Source organism: Camelus dromedarius, chromosome 27, assembly GCF_036321535.1.
Source record: "Camelus dromedarius isolate mCamDro1 chromosome 27, mCamDro1.pat, whole genome shotgun sequence".
NCBI lineage: Eukaryota > Metazoa > Chordata > Mammalia > Artiodactyla > Camelidae > Camelus > Camelus dromedarius.
In genome coordinates this window covers 9,791,077-9,815,701 of record NC_087462.1, presented here as the reverse complement: position 1 = coordinate 9,815,701, position 24,625 = coordinate 9,791,077, and the positions used below count along the sequence as shown (strand labels likewise).

The 24,625-nt window shown below is 53.7% G+C and overlaps 1 protein-coding gene across 4 annotated transcripts; it reads right to left on the bottom strand.

The window, feature by feature from the left end:
- Positions 1–1,033: 1,033 nt before the first annotated feature.
- Positions 1,034–22,835, bottom strand: SLC27A1 (solute carrier family 27 member 1). Of its 4 annotated transcripts, none has more exons than XM_031437575.2 (13): positions 22,642–22,835; positions 20,853–21,020; positions 12,781–13,175; positions 12,487–12,648; positions 12,319–12,388; positions 11,466–11,557; positions 11,277–11,386; positions 8,114–8,323; positions 6,862–6,988; positions 6,636–6,773; positions 6,394–6,558; positions 5,852–5,998; positions 1,034–4,369 (listed from the first exon to the last, which is right to left on the bottom strand). In XM_031437575.2, exons 2-13 carry the CDS (start codon positions 21,017–21,019, stop codon positions 4,212–4,214), a joined length of 1,941 nt encoding a protein of 646 aa, XP_031293435.1. In that variant the 5' UTR covers position 21,020; positions 22,642–22,835; the 3' UTR covers positions 1,034–4,211. The 4 variants fall into 4 exon arrangements, with proteins under 4 accessions (XP_031293435.1, XP_031293433.1, XP_010993394.1 ...); XM_031437573.2 differs by having other exon boundaries at positions 22,656–22,835; XM_010995092.3 differs by lacking the exon at positions 22,642–22,835 and adding an exon at positions 21,888–22,035.
- Positions 22,836–24,625: the final 1,790 nt, after the last annotated feature.

Here is a 24,625-nt window from a genome sequence, read left to right as displayed (position 1 = left end):
CCTGGGTTCAATCCCCAGTACCTCCATTAAACATAAATAAATAAATAAATAAACAAACAAACAAACAAACAAACCTAATTACTCCCCCCACACCTGCAATTTTTTAAATTTGTTTAAAAAAAAGCCAACCCAATTTTAAGAAGGGCAAATGATCTGAATAGATTTCTCCAAAGAAGATATACAAATGGCCAATAAGCACATGAAAAGGAAATGCAAATCAAAAGTACAATGAGCTAAAAATAAATGCATAAACATATAAAATGAATTTTTTAAGTTAAAGAAAACCTACAATGAAGTAACACTTTACACCCACTAAAATGACTATAATTAAAAAGAAAATAAGAGGTGCTGACGAGGATGTGGGAAATTGGAACTTACATACTACTGCTGGTGTGAATATAAAATGGTGCAGTCACTTTGGAAAACAGTCTGGCAGTTCCTCAAAAGATTAAACATAGAGCTACTGTGTGACCTAGCATTTCCACACCTAAGATTATGCCTAAGAGAATTAAGGATGGACATACACAAAACCTTTTACATAAATGTTTAGGGGAGTGGGGTATAGCTCAGTGTAGTGTGAGTGCTTAGCATGCACAAGGTCCTGGGTTCAATCCCCAGTACCTCCATTAAAAATAAGTAAATAAACCTAATTACATGAATGTTCACAGCAGCATTACTCATTCCAACATTGGAAGTAACTCAATGCCCATCAACTGGTGAATGGTTAAACAAAATGTAGTCTATCCATACAATGGAATACTATTTGGCCATAAAAAGGAATGAACTACAACCTGGATGAATCTTAAAAACATGTGAGTGAAAGAAACCAGACACCCAAAGGCCACGTATTATATGATTCCACTTCTAGCAAATGTCTACAACAGGTACATCTGTAGAGACAGAAGGTAGTTGCCAGAGGCTAGGGAGCAGGGCATGGGGAGTGATTTCTAATGAACATAAGGTTTCTGTTCTGAACTAGACAGGTGGGATGGTTGCATAACCTTGTGGGTATAATGAAAGTCGCTGAATTGCACAATTTTAAAGGGTGAATTTTATGATATATGAATAATAGCTCAATCAAGCAATAAATCAGTTGGAGTTGGCCAGGCACAGGAAGGCAGAACAGTGGTTCGAGCACAAGAGACAGCAGGAGCAAAGCATGGAAGCCAGACAGATTGGAAACGACCATCCGTGGTGCAAGGAAAAGAGCCTGCAGGATGGCAGTGCTAGCCAAAGAGCCTGAAAACTTCCCCAGAGTGATGGAGACCCTTGAAAGGTGTGGGGCAGGGACCCAGCCTGCAGCCACCTGTTCGTGGGAAGCTCTTGTAGCTCCAACTCTCCCTCCTCCATATGCCCTCCTGGGCAGCTGTTTCTCCTGCGTCGTCCATCACAAACCGCTCAGCCCCTGCCTCTCACAGCACACTTGCTGACACCAAGCTGGGGTTTCTCTTCCCCCATCGCAAGTACAGACGTCACCTCTCTGTGTATCCTTCCAGGGTCCCTCCAAAAAGGAAAGTTTTGGGGCAGAGGACCTTCCGATCCCAGCTTTCTTCCTGATTTACCGAGGGTCCCTGGGGCAAGTCACAGAGCTTTTTATTAGGCATAAAAAATACAGAGCTCTCAAGTCACAAGACAGCACAGAGGACCCTCAAATGCATCTTGCTCAGTGAAAGCAGCCCATCTGATTCTTTGTGACACTGTTAACAGTGGATGTATGTCTTACGCATTTGTTGAAACCCACAGAATGTACAACACAGAGTGAATCCTAATGTAAACTGTGGGCTTGTGTTAATAATAATGTTTCAAAATTAGCTCAAGTATAAAAAAATGTCACACACTAATGCCAGATGTTAATTATAGGGGAAATAGTGGTGCAGGGGTGCGAGGGTATATGGAAAATCTCTGTACTTTCTGCTTACTTTTCTGTAAACCTAAAACTGCCCTAATAAAATGTTAATTCATTTTAAAAAGCAAAACAGAGCCTGATCCTAAGAGTCATCAGGATGATTTTCTTGCCAATTTGGAGGGAACTTCTTACGCTGCAGCTAGAGTTGCAGGCTTTGCAATGAGAAAGGTCCCCACTGGACCACTTTCTCATCAAGAGCCCCTGACAAAGACTTCATTCCCTTCCTTAAGCCTCAGTTTCTTCAGCTGGACAACAGGGACCATAATGACACCTTTGGAGGTGGTCAGGGTATCTAAAGGGATGTTACCCAGAATGCACTTGCTTATCAACACACCACCAATGCTCCATTCCCAGTGGCAACAGATCCTTCTCTCATCCTCACTGGGCTTCTCGAAGGCTATACCTTGCATCCCTCTCTTGCACTGTGGACATTCAAGGACCAGCCCCATCCATCAATGATCCATCTTTGAGCTGGCCAAAGGTTGTCCCCTGGGTACCCCCACCCAGCAAATACTCCATCATCTTAAGACTTTCTTCCTCAGTCTCTGAAGTGGAGACAAGATGAGAAAGACATTGTAATTCTGGAGGGGGGACAGCAGAAGTTGGGGGCTGAAAGTATACACTCTGGAGCTCAATGTCCCAGGTTTAAAATCCAGCTAAGATGGCGATACTCGCAGGCCCAGTGGGCTCTCACCCAGAGCTATGGCCACACCTGCTGGCCCTGCACACTGAGCGGCACCCTTCCTGGGGCAGCCAGACATACCAGGACACACCCTCTGTCCTGGGCCACCCTGTGCACCTGACAGAACCCATAGGCAGATCGGCTGGCAGTCTCCTGGGACCACTGAGGCTAGCAGAGGGCAATGTGAGGCCCCAGAGACTGCAGGGAGGTGGTGAAACACCAACCATGTGCCCCCTGTCCCCAGACCCCTGGGGCCTCGCCGGTGGGAGAACAGGCCACAGGAACTATTTTAAAAAATAAAAAAAAAAAAAAAAAAAAAAGACAAGCGTGTTTTGCTCATGTCTGGCCACTGTGTGTTCCCCGGTGAGGGTTCTGCCTTCTAAAGCCCAGAAAGGGCTCTAAGCCACATGGGGACAAACGGTGTGTGACTGAGCCCCCACCAGGCACCAGACACTCTGAAGGTTTATTTCTTAAACTTAACTAGGAAGCAATACCTTGGTGCTTGGAAAGGCCCATGTGAAACAGCACGGGGTCACTTGTTACTGGCCTTGCTGTTCTAAGGGCCGGACGGTGCTGCTACAGGGAGAGACAGAGGGACAGTCTGGGTTGCTGGCATCAACAGTGGGTGTCTGGGAAGAGTCACCACCAAAGCCAATGGCGATGTTTGAGTTGTCCTGGCAGCGTTGTCTCAGGATGTCACCAACACAGGGTCCAAGCTGTCACTAGCAAGACCAGCAGAGACATTCAACAGGCTGGAACTCCTCAGGCCCAAGAGGCTATCTCAGATGCCACCCCTGACTGGAGACATCCCCCAACCCAGCTGATGCCACTCCCAGCAGCAGCCACACCCAGCAGGGCCCCAAGAGGCCTCCACCGGGGTGAGCATCTGAGCAGTGGGCCAAGCAGCCACCCAGAGCCATCTTCAGGGCCCCTCCGGGAGGAGCTCTATGGAGATGACCTGAATAGGGACATCTGGGTAGGAGTTTCTGTTCTGGAAGTCAGTTCTGGAAGTTTCTGGGGCATCAGGCAAGGCAGGCAAGGCAAGGGAGACCCACCAGGGATAGGCAGTGCAATTGGCCCGGCCTGGGGGGAGATTTCCTGCTGACCTAGAGGTCCCTTGCTGAGGGCCCCCTGCCCCCGGGTTGGCCAGACAGACTGCCTCCCAGCTCGTTAGTTCAGCAAGGAGGTGCAGGGCCTGCCTGGAGCTCACACAGGGCTACAACGTCCTGGAATCCAGCTGCCTAGGGAGGCCTAGACTGGGTGGGGCTCATTAAGGCACAGCTGAGACAAAGTGGAGAGGCCCCACTGCATAGGAAATGTCTGTTCTGCTTTTGGCAGGAAAGGGCAAGGGAGAAGAGAGGAGGAGAAATGGAGGAGAAAGGGGAGGATAGTCGGGAACAGTGGGGAAGCCAGGAAGCAGGGAGAAGAGACACACACACAGACACAGGAGCCTGATGAAAGGCAGGCGGGGCCCCGGGAAGGGGAGAGGTGGGTGAAGGCAGGAGACACAGGCTCCTCCTTGGATCTAGATTCTCTGCCCCAGGACAGGGCAGGGCTGTCTGGCTCAAGCCAGCCTCCCTTGCTGGGCCTGGCATGGAGTCTCTGGCGGGCAGAGGAGGAACGTCAGAGGGCGAAGGCACCCGAGCAGATGCGGGTGTAGACACCCTGATCCAGAGGCAGGTAGTGACCCTGCTTTAGGTCCAGGAAGAAGAGCCGGTCTGAGGTCTGGCATGGGTCGAAGCCCTCCCGCTGCAGCCGCGTCTTCTGAATCTTGAAGGTGCCTGTTGGGGTAGGGGTAGGGTGGGGACTTGTCAGGGGGTTTCCAGGTGCTCCCCTCAACTCATCATCCTCTCCACCTTTAGGCCTCTGATCAGCCATACCCTCCACCAGGAATCTTCTTCCCCATTTTGTCTGCCTGACTTCCCCTTGTTCTTTGGAGGCCTCCCTGACCACCCTCATCATGGCCTGAAACTCTTGTGTACACCCTGCCTGGTCACGTGTCCACCCCCCAAAAGACCAAGAAGGTGGCAGGGCTGGGTCTGTCACGCAGTAGTTCAGGAGTCAGCAACTTACAGGTCTGTGTCCCGGCCCAGGGGCCAAATCCCGCCCACTATCAGAAGCCCCACCCCTCCAGGTACACACTGTTCACGGCTGTTTTTGCATCACAGCTGCAGAACTGAATTATTGCTGCAGAGGCTGTGTCCCCGAAAAACGGAAAATATTTATTGTCTGGTTCTTTAAGAAAAAGCATGCACTCCCTGCCCTGGACAATTAAAGCAGGGTTTTGTGAAAGACAGGCTAAGGGTTAGGGTTAGTAGAACAAAAAAAAAAAGAAATCAAGGGAGAAATACCTGTATGCTCTAGAGTTGGGAAGGTTTAAAACAAATACAACTTCAAAAGCACAAACGGTAAGATTAAAAAAGGGAAGGGGGTTAAGTTTGTATTAAAAGTAGGGATTTAGGGGAGTGTACAGCTCAGTGGTAGAGCGTATGCTTAACATGCACAAGGTCCTGGGCTCAATCCCCAGTAGCTCCACCCAAAATAAGTAAATAAATCTAATTACCTCCCCACTAAAAATAAATAAATATATAAAGGTTAAAAAAATTGTTAAAAAAATTTTTTTAAAGTAGGGGCTTCTTTTTCAACAAAGGGCACTGTGGACCAAGTTAATAGTTGGACTCCAAAATAGATGAGATTTAGAGGGGGGTATAGTATGACTGAATGATGGAGTGTGTGCTTAGCATGCACAAGGCACGAGGTCCTGAGTTCAATCCCCAGCACCTCCATTAAAACCAACCAACCAACCAACCAACCTAATTACCTCCTCACCAAAAAAACAGATGAGATTTAGAATGTCGGCAACTGCTAAGGAATGAACATCTAGACTCTTACGGGGAACTCCCGTAAATCACAAAGGAAGAGTGAGGCAAGACAAAGATGAGTGAAATATATGAGCAGGTGATTTACAGAAGAGGAAACCTCAGAACTATGAGATGATTTGCTCAAATTTCCTACTCATCAGAAAAAGGCAGAAAATGAAGAAATGCACCAAACATTGTAGAATGCCCAGTGGGAGCAGGAGTGAGGGGTGGAAAGAGATAAGTACGTAAATGAAACAAGAGAAGGGCCCCGTCTGAGCCCACAGGGCTGGCTGGCCGAGAACCATTATGTCAGACTGGGCACAGGGGCTGAACCAGGACAAATAAGTAAATAGTTGAGGAATCCACAGACACACGGGAGGACAGAGAGGTAGGGGGCCGCACCTGTGGTGTCCACCTGGGGCAGGAGGCGCAGGAACATCGGCCTGGCGTAGGGGGCCAGCACTTTCTGCAGCTCCTGGTACAGCGCATTGGGGCTCAGCTGGCCATGGGGATCTGCGATGGCCGCCATGCCTGCTTTGCCCTCTACTCCTGGAGACAGAGGTCAGGCTGAGAACACCACCTGTCACTGGGACCAGATACACCCTCCAATGGTGGTCTCTGGCCTCCTGTCTCCAGTCCCTTCCACCTGGACTAATGCTCGCCAAAGCAGTGAACATTTTGTTGAGCTCCTGCAGCACTCCCTGCAGCCCTGAGCCACAGTGGATTTCGTGATCCCATTTTCTGGATGAGAAAACCGAGGCCCAACATCAGACATAAGGAGTAATTCCAGATCTTGGCTCCCACCCAGGCTGCCATATGCAGTTGCCCAGGTTGTGCACTGCCTTAGGTCCTGCCTACAAGGGCACCTGTGCCTCCAAGCTCCTCCTGGTTGGGCTCCTCTGGGGCTGTCGTACCCTTGGACCACCCCCACAGCCCTGGCTTGCCTGGCACAGCCACCCCATACACGGCCACATCTGTCTGGCCCAGCAGACGACTCAGCACGCCTTCCACCTCAGTGGTAGAGACATTCTCCCCACGCCAGCGGAAGGTGTCCCCGCTGCGGTCCCGGAAGTACATGTAGCCCAGTTCATCCATCACCAACACGTCACCTGGCAGAGAGGAAGGGGTAAGGTAAGATGGCGACTAGCCGTCCCCATAGCCAGTCCCCAGGGTCGGGTCTGCACACCTGAGAGGTAGGCACTGTCACCCTTGTGGAAAACGCTGTGGGCGATCTTCTTGTTGGTGGCGCTCTCGCTGATGTAGCCATCAAAGCGACGCAGCGGGTCCTGCTGGTTGATCTGGCCCACGAGGAGGCCGGGCTCCCCTGGGGAGGAGGCAGCACTCAGGCTGCGCTGGGCAGGCAGAAGGTGGGGGCCCCAGCTCCCCAGGGGACTGGGTGGGACCCCGCTCACCGGTCTGGCATGGGATGCAGAGACCCTGGGCATCCCGCAGTAGTTCCATGGTGTCCTCATTGACCTTCACCAGCCGGATGGGGTACACATGGGGCAGGATGCGGCTGTTGAAGCCACAGGAGCCAACCTGGGATGGGGCAAACCCAGTCAGCAAGGAGATCCGGGTGACACAGTGTCCTTGCCCCAGATACCTTGCCTCTCCTGCCCCAGGGCCTGGAATTAGCACTAGTGACCCCTAGTGTCACCCCAACTCTGTCACCCTGGCCGATCTGAAAGAGGAGAGTATTATGTGCAGCATCCTCCCAGAACTCACACCCCTTTCGCACTTTTCCAGCCTCCCTTGCGGTTGTGTGAAGAGACTTGCTGGCAGGCTGCCACTTCCTGGTCCTTAAAACTCTCCATGCTGGCAGGAAGTAGCCAACTTGGGGGACACTGGCAGAGCTTCTGCCTGCTGCCCACTGCATGTCACCTTGCCTGGCTCAGTTCTACGGGCAGAAATGCCTGTCTAATGAATCTGTGCTGCTGAAAGCAGCTGGGTATGTTTGTTACAGCAGCGACCTGTGCTAGCACAGCTGGAGTGTCCTCCTGGGCTGTTCATTCAACAGATGTGCATGGTGGGGCCTGTGCCTTTTTCTCAGGTGCTGGGGACCCAGCAGTGAGAGACAGAAAAGAATCCTTGCCCCAAGGGCACTTGCTTTATTCTACTTCTCATTTTCTGTTCCTGGCTGTGAGTGAGAAGGACCTGACTAGGGAGCAGGAGGGTCCTGCAAGGGCAGAATGGAAATAATCATTGCTAATCATAAAAGCATCTGTTTGCAGAGAACCTACCGCATGGGGGAGGGTGCTGTGCTGAGCTTATGATGTTGGGTGATTAGAACAAACGTAATGAGCTGGTATTCCCATTTACTGATAAGGAAACCAAGACCCAAGGAGCCTGAGTGACTTGCCTAGTCGGAGATCAGCACCCCATTCCTGGCCCTGGATCCCCCCCAGGCCCCTGCTCTCCCCTGCCACCTCCACTGCTAAAAACTGAGCCTCAGAAAGGCTGAGGCACTTGCCCAGAGCACACAGCCACTCTGTGAACTTGAACTCAGGAGTGACAGTCATGTGACTGTGCACGCCCAGAGGAAGGTCCCCTGGCCAAGCTTCTGCCACAATCCAGGCTGTTCTGTGGGAACATGGGCCAACAAGGCAGAGGTGGCAGCAATCCCTGAACCCTGAGACCCGCCTGGGTGGCCCCGCATGCACCCACCTTCCCGTCCACATTGGCGATGCTGCAGTTACATTCCGTGGCCCCATAGAACTCGCCAATCTGACGCACGCCGAAGCGCTCCGTAAACTCCTCCCAGATGGCTGGCCGCAGTCCGTTGCCCACCGCCAGGCGCACATGGTGCCGCCCTTCTGCCTCACGCACTGGCTGCTTCAGCAGGTAGCGGCAGATCTCCCCAATGTACTGGACCACCTGGGGGTGGGGAGTGAGCGGTGGGCGCCTGCGCTGGGCCAGAGGGGAACCTGCTTGTGGTGGAGGCTGCAGAGGGCCCAAGACTCCCAGACCCAGAAACCTCCCCCTCTCCAACCTGGCCGCTAGGACCAAAATGGCCTTAAGGGTGAGGATAGCAAGGAAACAGCCCAGGCCATTTACACCTATCCACTCCCTCAGTCCCTGACACGCCTTCTGAGTGGATGCGTCGCTCCCCCAGGCCCCTCCAAGGTCCCTGTATCCCCTGTGCTACTTCCTGGGAACACCACGTGTGGCGCAGGCAGGCAGGAAAGTGAGCCTCAGTGTTGGCACTCCACAGCCCAGAGCCATTACTGTCCTCCAGAGCCCCAACCATCTCAGATCAGGCTGCCCACAGCCTCGACCGACCCTGGGGTGGGACCACTCTCAAGCACATGCTCTTCACTGCCTCTCTGAAGTCACAGCGAGGACCCAGCCCCAGTTGCCCATGGAGTCACCTGCTCACTGGCCGACCCCCCTAAGGAGTTCCTTCCCTCCCTGTCTTGTGGCTTCACCCCCCCAGGATCATCTCCTGGTTACCCCAGGTGCCCTTGAGACTTCATTTCCAGGTCAGCTTCTGAATGATTATCCTTCCCATTTCATAGATGGAGAAACTGAGGCTCACAGACAGTAAGTAACCACCAAGGCTGATAACATGGTAAAATGTGATTTGAATCTGGGCCCCCTGGCTCCACAGTCTGTAAGAAATGTTACATGTTCAGAATTAACCACCATGGCAATCGTTACTCACAACTCCTCTCTCACACACAAAATGAAGTACAAAATTCTGCCTGTGATCAACTCTGTCTGGCCCCACTGCCCTCACCGCCTCCTCTCCCTTCGACTCTCACTCGTCTCTGCCACATAGGTCTCCTCTGCAGAGCCTTTGCACATACTGTGCCCTCTGCCTAGAGCACTCTCCCCTCAGATGCATCAGGGTCCTCAGGTCTCACGTCAAAGGTCACCACGGCTGAGAGGTATCTCTTGACCAGGACTTGATAAATACCTGATGACTATAAGTGTACTGAGCACTCACTACCCACCAAGCCTGGAGCTCATCTGTTTAATCTTCCTGACACTCCACACACTCTACCACTGAGCTATACCCTCCTCCCCCCATCTTAGCCATCTTTAGTGTACAGTTCAGTGGTATTAAATACATTCACATTGTTGAGCAGCCATCACCACCATCCATCCCCACAACTCTTTTCATCTTATAAATCTGAAACTCTCTACCCAACAAACACTAACTCTCCATTCTCCCCTCCCCCAACCCCTAGCAACCACCAGCCTACTTTCTGTCTATGATATTGGCTACTGTAAGAACCTAAGATAAGTAGAATCATGCTGTATTTGCCTTTTTTTGATTGGCTTATTTCATTTAACTAATATCCTCAATGTTCATCCATGTTGTAACAGGTGTCAGAATTTCCTTCCTTTTCAAGGCTGAATAATATTCCATTGTATGGATGGACCACATTTTGCTTATCCATTCATGTGTCGATGGACATGTGGATGTACAAATATCTCTTTGAGACCCTGCTTTCAGATCTTTTGTTTTAAAAACAGCCCTCATCAAACACAGAAGGCCACACAGAGATCCCATTTATAAGAAATGTCCAGAATAGGCAAATCCATAGAGACAGAAAGCAGATTTATCCAGAGAAGCCAGATGCTGGGGGAGGGGGAATGAGGAGTGACTGCCAATGGGGACAGGGTTTCCTTTTGGGGCGATGGAATGTTCTGGAACTAGACACAGGTGTTGGCTGCACAGTGCTGTGAATGTACTAAATGCCACCAAACTGTCCACTTTGAAATGGCTAATCTTATGTGAATTTCACCTCAATACAAAAATAGTCCTCATCTTTCAAAAGTTTTACTGAAACACCTATGCAGGAAACAGGCTGCTGTCTGGGGCTGCTTCACAACAACCCAGGAGGAGGGATGTGGGTGGGAGTGGAGGGGGCAGAACTGGGTATTTGACGGCCTCTGGGGCCAAGTGATGGGTACCTGGGAATCCCCTAAACTTTTCTGTCCACATTTATGTATACTTGTAACTCTCAATAGTTAAGTTAATAAAATGGACAGTTTTATATTTCAAGATTCAGATTAGTAACTTTCCCTAAGACTCTTCCCCTGCCACCCCCAGAAGCAGAAGGCAAAATCCTCAACAGCAGAGCTGGGCATAGTCATCACCCTGGGGGTCCTCCGGATGACCAGACCAGAGCCTCCATCCTGCCTAGCTGTGTGTGATCCAGGCAAGTGGCTGAACCTCTCTGAGCCCCACCTGTTCAAGGTGGGGTCAGCACCTGCCAGTTTGCCAGTCCCTGGACACACCCCCTTCTCTCCCCTCCTCACCCCTTCTTCCTCCTGGAGGAAGGTACTGACACTTGTATTTCCACCCTCATCACAGCACAGAACCCCCGGGACTGGTTTCTTCTCACTGCAGAGGGAAGAGGGAATTGTCTTACCCCTCTCCCCCAAGGCTGCTCTAAAGAGAGCAGATGCCCTCCACCTCTGCCTCGTGCTTACCCCGCCTGGAAGCCCTGGGCTTTGTGGCCTTAATCAGCCCAGGACAGTGACTGTACCCATTCCCCTATGGCCAGCAGCAGGGAAGACCTTTGCGGCACAGGGCATGGGGAAGGCAGTGCCTTAAGGAGCTCAGGCAGTCCAGTCTGCATCCAATCCCAGCTGCCTTAGAAGCCTCAGTTTCCCCACCTGCAAAATGAGTGTGATGATGCTCGCAGTTATGAGGATCCAATGAGTTTATATGTTGAAGGTTTAGCCTCGGGCTGGATATAGAGCACGAAGCCTGACTTCCCGCAGCCGCCCCCCCTCCCCGGCTCCCACGTCCCTGGAAGGCAGCCATTTAGCGCCATCATGGTGGGGGCAGGTGCGAGAGGGGGCGGGGCCTGACCGTGCAGTTGTACTTGACGCAGTCATCCCAGAAGCGGCTGGCTGAAAACTTCTTGCGGAGGACCACAGTTAGCCCATAGATGAGACACTGACCCACGCCCATTATGTTCCCTGCAGAGAGTAGACTCGGTGAGGGGTCCCCAGTACCCAGTCCCCCGCCCACTCCACCACCCAAGTTGCCCCACAGTACCTGCAGAGTGGTACAGGGGCAGACAGTCGTAGAGGACGTCTGACGCCTGCATGCTGTAGGCGTGGTGGCCAAATGCCGCGATGCGGTAGTACCTGCAGGGCGCAGGGAGTGCAGGGGCTGGGACCTACCTCTCAGAAAAAGCACGGGAGTAGGGGGAGTGTGCTGGGTGCCGGGGACACTGCAGGGACCCAGGCAGAGCCAGCCCAGGTCACAGGGGCCTTACAGAACCGTGGAAAAAGAACATGCAACAAATATGAAAATAACTGTCCATGGTGCTAGGTGCCACGAGCGATAAAATAGGGCAAAGGGACAGAGAGAGGCTGCAGGGGACCCAGCCAGGGAGGCTGAAGTGTCCTGTCTGGGGAGGTGACACATGAGCTGAGACCTGGCGGGAGGCAACTGTGGGGAGAGCTAGGGAAGGGCACCCGGATAGAGGGCAGAGCACATGCAAAGGCCTTGAGGCCAGAAGGAGCTGGGTAGGTTTGAGCAAGTGTGAGGGGCCGAGAAGCGAGTGAGCATCAGAGAAGTAGCAGTTGCCGCACAACGTGATTGTGGCTTTTATTCTGAGGGCCAAGGTGGGGACAGGGAGGTTTGGCACCAGAGGTCTGATTTAGGATTTTAAACCCTCTTATGCCAGTGGAGGAAAGGAGAGTTGTTGGGGGCAGGAGCTGGGGCAGGAGGAGGTCAAGGAGAGGCAGAGGGCAGCATTGTGTCTTGTGATGGGCTGTGGGTTTTAGCGGGTTGGGATGAAGATGCCCACGAGACCCCAACAGGAGCTGGGGTTGGGGGGATTCGGCTGTAGAGACAACCTGGAGTCACTCAGCGCTGAGGGCGATGCCCACGGGCCCCTCACCTGCTGTGCACAACGATGGCAGCCTTGGGCAGCCCCGTGGTCCCCGACGTGTAGATGTAGAAGAGTCGATCTGAGAGAGACGCAGGTGTTGGGGACTGGAGGCTGGGATGGGTGGGAGGGACAAGGGGACAGGGTGGGCATCGGCAGGGGGATCCCACCTGCACTCACCATCCATGCCCTTGCCAGGGGGCTGTGCCAGGGGGGCTGTGGAGGCCTCTTTCAACAGTGGGTCCAGAAGCTGGGTGTCCGGCAACATGCCCTCAGGCCCCAAGTCTCCAGAACAGAATTTGACCAGACTCTTGCCCAGCTGTCCGCTCACCTCGGCCACCGCTGCGGCCCGAAATATATGTCACGGTCAAGGATGGACAGGCCCCCTCCCAAGGCCCTAGAGGCACCATCTCCCCACCCAGGGCAGCCCCAGATCCCCCCTACCCCCGAAATGATGCCCACACCCAGCCTCACCTGCTGCCAGCTCCACTCCGAAGACCAGGGCCTTGGCGCCTGAGGTGCCCAGACAGAAGGCCAGGGGCTCCCGCCGCAGGTTAACATTAAGCAGCGCGGCCTCCACACCCGCCTTGGCCAGGCCCAGCCACAGCCCCACGAACTCTGGCCGGCCCTCCAGGAAGAGGGCCACCACGTCGCCCGGTGTGAAGCCCAGCTGGCAGAAGAGGTTGGCCACAGCGTTAGAGTAGGTATCCAGCTGTGCAAAGGTCCAGCACACACCGCTGCCCGCATCCACCAGCGCCAGGTGCTCGGGCTGCTGCCGGGCCACCGCCTGGAAGATTTGCGGGATGGTGTGGTGGGCACGCTGGTGTCGCCGCAGCTCCAGGCGCACACGGATCAGCACAGAGAGGCCGCTGGGGGTGGAGATGAAGGGACAGTGTTACTAGGTGCCCTGCCCAGCCTCCAGGAGACCTCCCCAAACCTCAGCATCCCCATGAGGAGAAAGCAGAGTTAAAAGTCCCTGTACCCCCAAAGGTGGTGAGGATTCAGTGAGGACCCTTGGGTTGCTGGCTCTCTCGGGGAACTGAGGGCAAAGAACCATTTACGAACCAGCCCAGAAGTAGGTAGATTCGCAAAACTGGCCAGGCCACGCAGTGTCAATCAGAGTCACCCTGTCCTCCTCCACCACAATTTGTTCGGTGACCCTGAGGGAGCTGGGGCCCAGTCTTTCCTTTCTCCCTCCTGGGACGTCCCAAGGGCACCATGCTGCCCCCTCACTGCCTCCAGCGTGGACTCTTTGTGCTCCGCCTGCCCCTACCAGGCCCTGGGGTCCGTCCACTCCCAAGTCACTCAATGGCACTAGGCACGGAGGGCTGAGCCATCTAGCACATTTGCCTCCACCCGGGGGAGGAGCTGCCTCTGCCCCAGGTGGGGCCCAAAGACGGACTAGCACGAGGCCCTGCTCCCCTGGCCCTTCTTGCTAATAGATACGAGGGGAAAGGAGCCCCTGGGGAAAGCTGAACCCCAGTAGATGGAGCCAGGTCACTGAATGACCACCTGGAGATGAGCAGCTACCACTGATGCCAGGCTGTCAGATGAGTGAGAAATGGACTTGCTTGCTTTATAGCACAGAACCAAGAAATCCAGAATTTCTCAGTGTGGGAGCTCAAGAAGCAAGTGGTCTCCTGGCTTTATCTGGCTCCCTTCCCTGCCACTCTGAGCCCCTGGCTGTGAGAGGTAACCTAGAGCTGGGTTCAGCCACTGATAAGCTGGGGGCCTGTTTGTTACAGCAGCTTTCTCTGCCCTGACAGATACAGGTCATCTCAACTCCACCCCCTTTTTAGGCTACATCTTGCTACTGTGTCCCACCAGCTTTAGCATCAAATCAGTTATCAAATCCATCCTTTCTACCCCTGCTGCTTCCTCTGTGTGTCCTCGATTCCCTGCAATAGCTTCCTCACACCCATGGACTCAACTGGTCCATAGCAGATCTCAGCACTGATACTCATTCATTCATTCCCTCCCTCCTTCATTCATGCAGGCAGCTGATGTGTACCAGGCCTACTGGTTTTTTTTTCTTTTCCAATTTGAAGATTTAATCAACTTCATTTGTATTTTAATTGGAAGATTTAATTGGCTTTATTTTTCAGTTTTTGTATGTGTGTGGGTGTTTTGGGTTTTTTTTGTACCAGCACCTACTGCATGCTGGGCACTATTCCTAGCTCAGAGATGACCAGAAGCTCAGTCTTCCCAGGGGAGCAACCCCCCTCCACATACATGAATGAGCATGAGAAAAGTGCTGGATGATGACAAGGCCATGACGGGTGATGCAGTCAGAGTGACATGGGACAGAATGGGGGCGGTGGCGGCCCTGGAGAGAGGCAGGTGGGTGAAGTCTGAGCAGGTCTCTCAAAGGTGAAAAGGAGTAGCCTTGGGTGTAACGCCAGGGGCACGGCCAGTGCAAAGGCCCTGGTGTGGGAATGGGCCTGGGAACGGAGGAAGACAAGGTCCTGGGTGGGTGGTGGGAGGGTGGTCTGTTAGAGAGAGGATGGATGGGGTCCACACAATCACCTGCATCTGCAGTTTTTTAAAAACAGGAGTCAGGGTTCTGATGAGATTTATGGCTCTTCCTGCTTGGGTCTCAGACTGCTTACCCTGGGAGTCCCTGGAAGGCCCTTCCTGCTTACCCTGGGGAGGGACCAGGATTCTGTGGCCTTTGTGACCTGGCTCAACTGTAGCACCCAAACACATGCCACCTTCCAGCACACTGAGCTGTGCACAACCCTACACATAACTGGGCTCCTCCCGGCATCCTCACCACCTCCCCTAGGAAGTCTTACAGGGCTCGGCCCCTGCACTGTGCCCACTGCTCCCCATCACAGTGTAGATTCCCCCAAATGGGGCCAGACTGGGTTGGGCACTGGCTGGGCTCAGGGAATGTTCTCTTGTCCACCTCAAGAGCCCTCCCTGCCCGGCTATGTACCCCCTTCAAAACCCCTGTGTGAAGCCACCCAGTCACGAGTCCATGCCCTCCAGGGTTGTGAGCGTCCAGGGAAGTTACATCCGCACTGGCCAAGGAGCCTAGAGCGTAATGGGTGCTCAGTATACAGAGGCCAGATAACTGTGTTCCTGCCTGAACACAAAACCTGGTGTGCCTTCCCTCTCGAGCAGCCAGCGCAGGGGCACAGACGCTTTATTTATCCCCCAAATAGTGAGAACCTACTATGTGCCAGGCCGAGCCCATGCTGGGCAAGACCCAGCAGTGATGGAGACAGACCCTCCTTCTCCTCCATCTTCCTCTACTCCCTCCCCTTTTCCCTCCTCCCCAAACATTCCCTTTCACTCACTCACTCACTCATGCCTCCTCACAGTTCCTTGAATACACCCGGCATGCTTCTGCCTCTGGGCCTTTGCACAGGCTGTGCCCTCTGCCTGGACTACCTTCTCCCAACATCCACATGGCTCCTCCCCGACCTCCATAAGGTCTTGGCTCATGTTGCCCTACATGTTGCTGCATCACTCCCTCCCTTCTCTAGCCCTTGCTTTGTTTTAAGGGTTTTTTTTTTTTTTTGGAGAGGGGTAATTAGGTTTATGCATTCACTCATTCATTCATTCATTTATATAGAGATACTGGGGATTGAGCCCAAGACCTTGTGCATGTTAGGCATACGCTCCACCACTGAGCTATACCCTCTCCATTCCCCTCACCCCCTCTTTGTTTTTTTAACAGGGATTCAAGGTCTTCAAATGCCATATGCAGTTGACTTGGTTACCCATTACCATTTGCCCCTAGGCTGTCTCTCCCTGCTCTGGGTGGACAGGACTTGGCCTCTGTTTCCTTCTAGACCCTGGAGAGACAGCTGTGGAGGAGACACACCAAGGCCCCACCCTCCTGGAGTGCAGTGAACCTGCCACAAACAATCCCACAGGACAGACTTGGAGGGAGAGAGGCATCTGGGGCTCCCAGGCCAGGCCTGAACCCTGCAGCCAGAGGGAACAGCTGCCCCAGCCCTGGCCAGATCCTTGGCAAGGGCAGGACAGCCACAATTGAGCAGGGTCTCAGGGCAGAGTCTCTCAGTTTAGGGGCCAGAAATGGGGACAGATGTGAAGAGAAAGACAAGGGGTCCTGGGTAGGTTCCCACCCACCTCGTCCCTCTGGGTTCCTGCTTTATCTCAGCGGCTGGAGGGGTTCTTGTCAGTGAACATCTCCAATTGGAGAGTTCCCCTCATCAAAGCCTCCGTCTGCAGCAACCCGGTGAGAGCGCCCAGGGAAGTGACACCCTGAAACCGACCAGTGGCTTGACACGTAGTAGGTGCTCAGTAAATAGAGGTGGGATGATCATATTCACGCCCCTGAACCCAGAGCCCAGCATCCTGCCCCTTCCTGGCAGTTTCCTTTGTTCATCCCCTAAACAGTGAGCACCTACTGTGTACAAGCGAACCTGATCTGGTATGAGAAGTCAGATCAGTGGGAGCCTGGGGCAGGGGGCAGGGGGCAGACATACTGACGATAAATAGATAGGACAGCACACCTCCACAAAGTGCCACCAAATGCTGGACATCATGACAAGAATGGGGATGCACAGGTGACCAAGGTAGGTGTGGTCCCACCCCTATAGCTTTACAATATAGGGAGAGGGAGACAATAATAATAATAATAATAATAATAATAATAATAATAATAATAATAATAATAATAATAATAAAGCAAACAAAAACAGTGACAGTTTTATGATAAATTTCCTAAGAAGGAAAGAAACAGGATGATGTGATCAGGCATAACCAGGACAGATTTTATCCAAGGTTGGGCAGGGGAGCCTTGTCTGAGGAAGCAACATTTACACCAAGTTTTGAAGGATGAGAAGGAGCCAGACGTGGGTAAAGCTTAAGGGAAAGTATTCCAGGTGGAGGGCACCACGAGTGCAAGGGCCTGGGAGCAGGAGGGAGACTGGCACATTTAAAGGACAGCAAAGGCCAGCAGGCTGGAGAGACATGAGTGCAGCAGAGAGTGGGAGGAGACGGCACATGTTGGGAACATCTGTCCACTGCCGGCTGATGGCAGTCAGCATCAACATGTCTGAGCACCTACTGTTTCCTCAGCTCTCCTCTAAGAGCTTCCTGTGGGTCAACTGGATTGAGAACCCCAAGAACCCCATGAAGGGGTACTAGTGTCAAAGCCACGGGGAGAGGGCCACCAGCAAGGGTGGGAACCACAGGAAGCGGCCCCCACAAGGATGCTCTCTGCCCATAGGCAACACAGCAAGAAACACAAACTGAGGCTGCAGCTGGTCTTGCTCAGATCACTTGAACATTCCTAGCCAGGCCCAGCCTTGATGCCCTGTCCCAACTGCCCTCGCCCCCAACCTCTCTGGAGTCCACCCACATGGCCGGGGCAGTGGACTCCAATGCTCAGTTCCGGCCACAGGCCTGGGCCGCCCTGCCTGGCAACAGCACAAACCACCCCCTCCCTGGGGACAAAGAGGCCACTGTTTGCCTTTGGGCCCTTCCTGAGGCCTCTTCTTGTCCCTCTGCTCCTTCTGCCCCCTCCTGTTTTCACCCTGAGCTCCAGGGAACCAGGGCAGGAAGAAACAAACAAGGCTGAATGTGATCAGATGTCATGACGTAAATACAAGGACAAGTTGGAAGAACTGGCTTGGGGTGCTTAAATATTTTCTGATCCTAGGGTCTAAATGCAGCCCCCAGCCCAGTACAACAGAGCAGCTAAGAACACAGACTCTGGAGCCCTGCCCCTGCCTGGCTGTGTGTTATTGAGCAAATGACCTCACCTCTCTGTGCTTTGGTTCACCAAGTGTAAGATGGGGTTAATAAGCATTCCTTCCTTACGGGACTGTGAGAGCATTAGAACAAGGCCTGGTATTGGCAGAGAGGGGTGTGCTATACAAGTCACATTAGTTACCTATTGCTGTGTAACAAATTATCCCTCAAATTACCAACTGGAAACGGCAAACATCTACTATCTCACAGTTTCTGGGGGTCAGGAATCCAGAAGCAGCTTAGCCAGGTGGTTCTGGCTCAGGGTCTCTTTTGAGGCTGTAATCAAGATGTTGGCTGGGGCTGTGGTCATCTCAAAGTTTCACCAAGAGAGAATTCACTTCCAAGTTCACTCACTTGAGACTGTCCACAGAGCTGTCTCACATCATGGCAGCTGGCTTCTTCTGCCAAGGCAGTGACCCGAGAGAGCACCCAAGATGGAAGCCACAGTCTTTTTTATTACCTAATCTCAGAAGTAATATCCTATTACATTTGCTGTATTCTATTCTTAGAAATAAGTCACTAAGTCCAGCCTACACTCAAAGGGAAGTACAAGGGCATGAAGACCAGGAAGTGGGCCATCTTTGAGGCTGCCTCCTACAGAAAGCGTGTTACGCTCTGTGTTGGGGACTTGGAGTGGACCCAGCCCCTGCCCTGTGCTGGGGGAGGCAGAGCGAACACAGATGTCCCCTGTCCCATGGAGCAGAGCTGGGGCCTGGGCAAGCCCAAGGAAGGAGGGAAGGCTTCCCAGCCAAAAGATATATCCCGTCCTCCTGCTGTGTGCCACCCTGATGGGAGACCAGGGCCACAGGGGCACAAAGACCAACACAATCTCTATCTGGGTCCCCACAGGGCTCACAGTTTGGGGAGGGGGAATGCAGGGGGGAAGAAGAGACCCAAAAAGTAAAAGGCAAAAAAGCAGACACATAAGATCATTACAAATGACAAGTGCTGCTCATGGTTACAAGTCAAGCTCTGGGGCCATGCTGCCTGGGTTCAAATCTTGCCCCTACTACTTGCCAGCTGTGTGACCTTGGGCAAGTCACAAAACCATGCTGTGCCTTAGTTTGCAGCTCCTCTGTAAGATGAGACCAGAGAGTACTCACCTCACCAGGTTGTTGGGAGGGCCTGAAGAAGTCAGGCTTAGCATGGTGCCACATACAGAAGGAGCACTGTGTAAATGTTGGCCATTCCCCCAGAGAGCAACTAGGTGGGAGGGTCTACAGAGACACAGGGTCAGGGGAGGGCTGTCTGAGAAGGTGACATCTAAGCCATGGCATGATGAAAATGAATAGCGGGGGAAGACTGATCTGGGCAGAGGGGAAAGCAAGTGCAAATGCCCTGGGGCCAGAACAAATATGAGTGTGTTTAAGAACAGCAAGGAAGCCATTGTAGCTGGAAAAGTGACAAAGGAAAGGAGGTTGGGGATACAGTCAGAAAGCTCATGTGGTCTAGATTCTAAGGGCAACAAGAAGCCATGGGAGGTTCTGAGCAGAAAAATTCAGCAAAGGGTCCCCAAGGGAGGCAACATCATAAGGCGTCACCAGGCATAAGGAGGCCCAGTGTGTTCTAGACAGAAGTAGCAACCTGAACTTGACAAGGCAAGTTGATTCGGGGGTGAACCTACAGAGGTGAACCTACAGAGGTGGGGAGTGGCAAGAGGGCAGGGGATAGGTTGGCAGGAGCTCAAGTGCCCAGCTGGAGACTGAGTCTTTTCTACTGCAGAGGATGGAGATCGTGGAAGGTGTCTGAGCAGAAGACACAGTCAGATCTGCATGGATGAAGACCAAGGGCAGGGGCAGGAGCCAGGGCATGGAAGGAACAGGACAGGTTCTAGAAGGTTCCAACCAGTCAATTTGCAGTGGCACTTTTCCCAGCTCCACACCATCCTGCCACTCATGGAGCCTCCGTTTCTTCACCCTTACAATGGGTTAGCCCTCCAACTTCCTGAGGGCACCAAACCTGGGAGATTCACAGCAGGTACTCGTGGGCTCCCACAAGGAGGCTGTTCCTGAGATGTGCTCTGATGAGAATGCTCAGAAACTTATTTCACCCCAGGACTCCCAAACAACTTCTTTGAGCAAGCTCCTCGGAGACATCCCAGAGACCTTCCCAGGAGGCCTGCAAACAACCCCAGAATCCCCTCCCCAGGGACTCCCAGTCACCAGGGACTCCTAAGCAAGTCTTGGAATACACAGCAACCTCTCCAGAGACCCTGAACAACCTCCAAAGTCACACCCAGACCTCAAATTCTCGCAGGGCACCCCGAACACAGAGAAACCTATAAATGGCCTTGAGACAAAACACTCTTCAAAGACCCTAAAAAGCCCTTTCAAGGTAACCCTTTCATCTTTCCCGAGAAAGCCCCCTGAGAACGCCTAGGGACCTACCGGAGTCCTTGAAGAGCTCCTAGAGTCCTCCCACAGTCACCAAGGCCCCATTGAGACCCCCTAATCACGCACGGCCTCCCAGTCAGCCTCAGCTCTTTGGAAGTCCTACCCACGGCCCAAAGACCCCCAAGTTGCCCTCCAGCTTCCTGAGGTCACCCAAGCAGCCACTACTCAACTCCCTCCAGAAACCCTCAAGCTGTCCCCTGCAGGCACCCTCAGAGTGCCCCAACCCCTCACTCTTTCAGATCCCGGCCCCGCCCCTAGACCCGCCCCAATCCAAACCCCACCCCCAGTCACCAAACTCTCTCCCCACCCCAAGCCCTCAGGGATCCCCAAGCCGCCCTTGCAGCTCGCCAGTGTTCGCCCTCAGGACGTGCAGCCCGCCTCCGACCCGCTCCAGCCCTGGGACCAGGCCTGGGCTGCACTCACAAGAGGTCCCGCCTCGCGGTTTTGCAGACGATGCGCAGGAAACGCCAGCCGCCGCCGCCAACGTACACGCCGAGCGCCGCCGCTGTGCTCCAGGTCCACGGCAGCCCGAGCAACCATAGCAGCACCAGCGAGGCCATGGAAGCCGAACCTGCACCCGGAGTCCGCATCCTGGGGAGGCGGAGAGCGCTGAGGCCGCGGGCAGCCGAGGCCCCGCCCCACGGACAGAACAGCCCCGCCCCCAGGACAAGCTCCGCTCCCGCTTCGGGCCAGGCTCCGCCCCATGTCTAGTATTGGGCATGTCTCGGACAGACTCCGCCCCCGGGCTAGGGCTCCTTCCCATCCCAAATCGGACACAGGCCGCCTTGCTCCTAACCCGGCCCAGGCTTTTCTGCCAATCACGAGTACAGGCCGCGCCCCAAGATAGTGCTCTTCCATCCCGTCAGTCACCGTCAAGCCCTGCCCCGTGCCTCGACCTAGCGGCTATACTCTGGGCCCAAGCTCCACCCTAACGACTTGGCCGCCAAGCCTAGTGCCCACCTTGGCCCCACCACAGACCCAGGCCCTTCCCAATCAGTTGACTAGGACCTGCCCCCATGCTATGACTAAGCTGTTGTCCTTGGTTCCCTGGATCCACCCCCACTTCCTATCCTCAAGCCTATCCAGCTTTCTGGTCCTGGGCTTTCCTCCAGATCCCACCTCTACCCGCATCCGCCACTCATTTGGCCCCGCCCCCAGTTTAGGCCCCCCCACCTCGGTCCCGCCCATATACATAAGTTCCCAGTCCAGAGCCTCGCCCTCTCTGAAACAGGTTCAGCCCCTAGGTTAGGCCTATGGCCCCGCCCACAAGCACACGCCCCGCCCACCCTGGATCAGGCCCCGCCCCCAGGAACTCAAGTCTCGCCCCAAGTCCTGGGCCTAACCCGCATTCCCAGGCCCAAGTTCCACCCCAGCCACCGGCCCCGCCCTCAGGCTTTGGCCCAGCGACAACCCTCCGGCTTCACTCTGGTCCACCTAGCACCCTAGACCCCGCCTCACCTGCCCTACCAAGAAGGTTCTCCTCCGACCGATCTGGCTTAGAGTCCTTCGGCCGTATAGCCGAGGCCCCCGTTCCGGAGGCCATGAACATAGAGAAGGCCCCCTAGTCAGAGCGACGGCCAACGAGACGCAGGGGCTAGAACGCTCTGGCGAAGACAGCCGCTGTCTCCATGACAACTAAATTTCACCACGCCCCCTCTCCCTCCTCCCCTCTCTGCCTGGCGATTAGAAAACACGTGCATCCCTTTCCAGAGGCGTGGCTCCCGGGCGCTCCTTGGTGCACCTTCCCTAGCATTACTGCAACCAAGATCCCTACCCCGGGGGACTAGGAAGTCCCAGTTCACACTCAGGGCCTACCTGTGCTGGATTCTTGCCCCATCTTGTTCTAAATCCAATCCCCAAAGCCTTTTCAGTTTTAAACACATTCCAGGGACCCGGAGAGTCCTAAACTCACAGGCTATGGGCCCCAAAAGATCTAACCCTCACCTCAGTCTTAGAGATGTACTTTAAGAACCAAGCTAATCCCAAATCTATATCCCCAAATCTTGTCAGTTAAGTCTCAATGTAACATCCCAGGAGCCCAGGGAGGATAAAATCCACATACCAGGTCCCCACCCTTCCACAGGAAGCTCCACAGAGTCCTTTATTTGCATTCCAGGGTCCTAAATGCTCAGCTAGAGACCCCAAAGACTTCCTTCTGGTCAGGCGCTGCCGGTGCTGGCCTGGCTACCCACCACCCTGTTCCCTGGCTGACCTGGAGCCACTTACAGACCACACCCTCAGTCTTTAGCTGCTCCCTCGCGGGCTCCCAGAAGCTCAGGCAGTAGACGGCCAGGGACAGCCAGGCCAAGACACAGGACGCCACACCTAGCCTGAGCAGGTGGGCCCCTCGGGGCCTCTGTTTCTGAAGAGTCCTGGGACCTGCTCTGACGGCTTTGTGCCCATGTGGGCTTCTGCCTTGGATCCCCCTCTCCAAGCTCCCCCTCCTCTGCACCCCCTGCCCACCCCACCCCTGCTTGTTCTCTGCCATTCTTGGCCGACCTTCTCAGCACTCTCCTTGGGAGGTGGCCAGGGCGTGCTTCCAGCACTATTTGGAGGACAGGACTGGGCAGGCGCTCACTGCCCCCACCCCCACCTTCCTCGATGCTGCCCATTGGTCGCTGCGGGCTGCCTAGGGTGGGTGAAATGGGGACGAGGAGGCAGATCCAGAGGACAGGCCCAGAGCCAGCCATTGGTCCCCTACTTTCTCAGCCAGGAGTTAGCAGAGTCAGCAATGCCCTGTAACAACACCGCACTCTTATCCTGCCAGGTAGCACTGTTGTGATCCCCCCCCCCCCCATTTTACAGGTAAAGAAACTGAGGGCTGGAGTTGTCATTAGCTGGAGTTGAGATTCATTCATTCATAGATGCCGGCTGAAAGCTTGCTCTCCTTCCTCCCCCTCCTCCTCCCCTTTCAATCTTCCTTAAACTTTTCCCTCTTCTCCCTCTGGCCCTAATTCCTTCTACTTCCCCCATTTCCTCCCTTCTTCTCCCCCATTCTTCATCCCCCTTCAAGTTTCTCCCTCCCCTCCTCACTTTCCTCCACTTCCCCCTTTGCTCACCTTTCCCCTACTTCTCTCCCCTCCTCCACCCACTCCTCCTCCACTTTCCCCCTCTCTCTCCCCTCCCTCCTCCCCACCACTCCCCTTCCCCTTCTCTCTCCCCTGTCCCCTGCGGGTTCTTCCTCTTCCTCTTTCTTCTTCTCCTCCCCTTCTCCCCCCTCCACCTTTCTTCCCTCTCCTCCCTCCATTTTACCAAGTTTACTGAGCCCTGACTAAATAGTGCACGTTACAGTCTCTTCCACCTCTCCCCACTGCTCCTGGAGATACTCTTCTGGGTCTTCAGTAGTCCCCAAATCCAGAAGGCTCTGGAAACCCAACTTTTTCTTAGGATAGTGCCAGAACTCCAGTGGACAGACCACTTCTCCAGCACCAAGCCAGGCTGTTTTCAGTGATTCAATCATCCCTTTTTAGCCTTTATCCCTTTACATAAGGGCTTTCCCACACCCCCAGGGACATCTTGCAATACATGGTAGCTTTCACCCTCAGTTACCTTCCTAAGATCTGAAAAGTGTCCAATTCCAAAACATAACTATCACCAGGGATTCTGGATGACTGATGAAAAAATAGTCCTATCCCCATTTCACAGAAGGGGCAACTGAGGCTGGGATAAGGGGACAGAGGGACAGAACTCAGGTTTTAAGGTCAAACCAGGATCTGAGCCTCTTTCACAGGGTAGGGTCACCTCTCCCCTCTGCTCCTTGGTTGCTCTCTGGGGGCTATCATCCACCTCCCGGGACGCTGTGCACAAAGGGGCTTCTCATCTGGAGAATGAACAGGCACAGACTGATAGGTGTCTCCCTTCCCCAGGTGACTGTAATAGGGAGGAACAAATCTGACTCCATATTAGATCTGTTCCTTTAGCTCCAACCGTGTGCTCTGTTTCTGGTGCTTAGTCATGCTGGGTCTGCACTTTTTGTAAAAGAATGCGGCCTATAGCCTGAAATATACAGGGTAACCCATTCTCAAGGCTCTGACCTGTGAAGGTGTAACACTTTTCCATTCATACAGATATAAAAAGTTGCAGAACAGAGAATAACACTTGTCTTGTTGGAGGTTTACAGGAACATTATGACCTGATCTATGGGGACAGCTGCAAGAACAAAGGATTCCGATACCAAGAAGTTTGCAACAACCAAC

Bases quoted from the DNA above. Each gene is read 5' to 3' on its own strand.
- SLC27A1 (XM_031437575.2), bottom strand. From the start codon at position 21,019: ATGCGGACTCCGGGTGCAGGTTCGGCTTCCATGGCCTCGCTGGTGCTG. The intron at 12,389-12,486 runs GTGAGTGCAGGT...CGTCTCTCTCAG, and splicing joins CCCTGGCAAGGGCATGGATG to ATCGACTCTTCTACATCTAC. The intron at 6,989-8,113 runs GTGGGTGCATGC...GCCCCATCCCAG, and splicing joins TCGCCAATGTGGACGGGAAG to GTTGGCTCCTGTGGCTTCAA.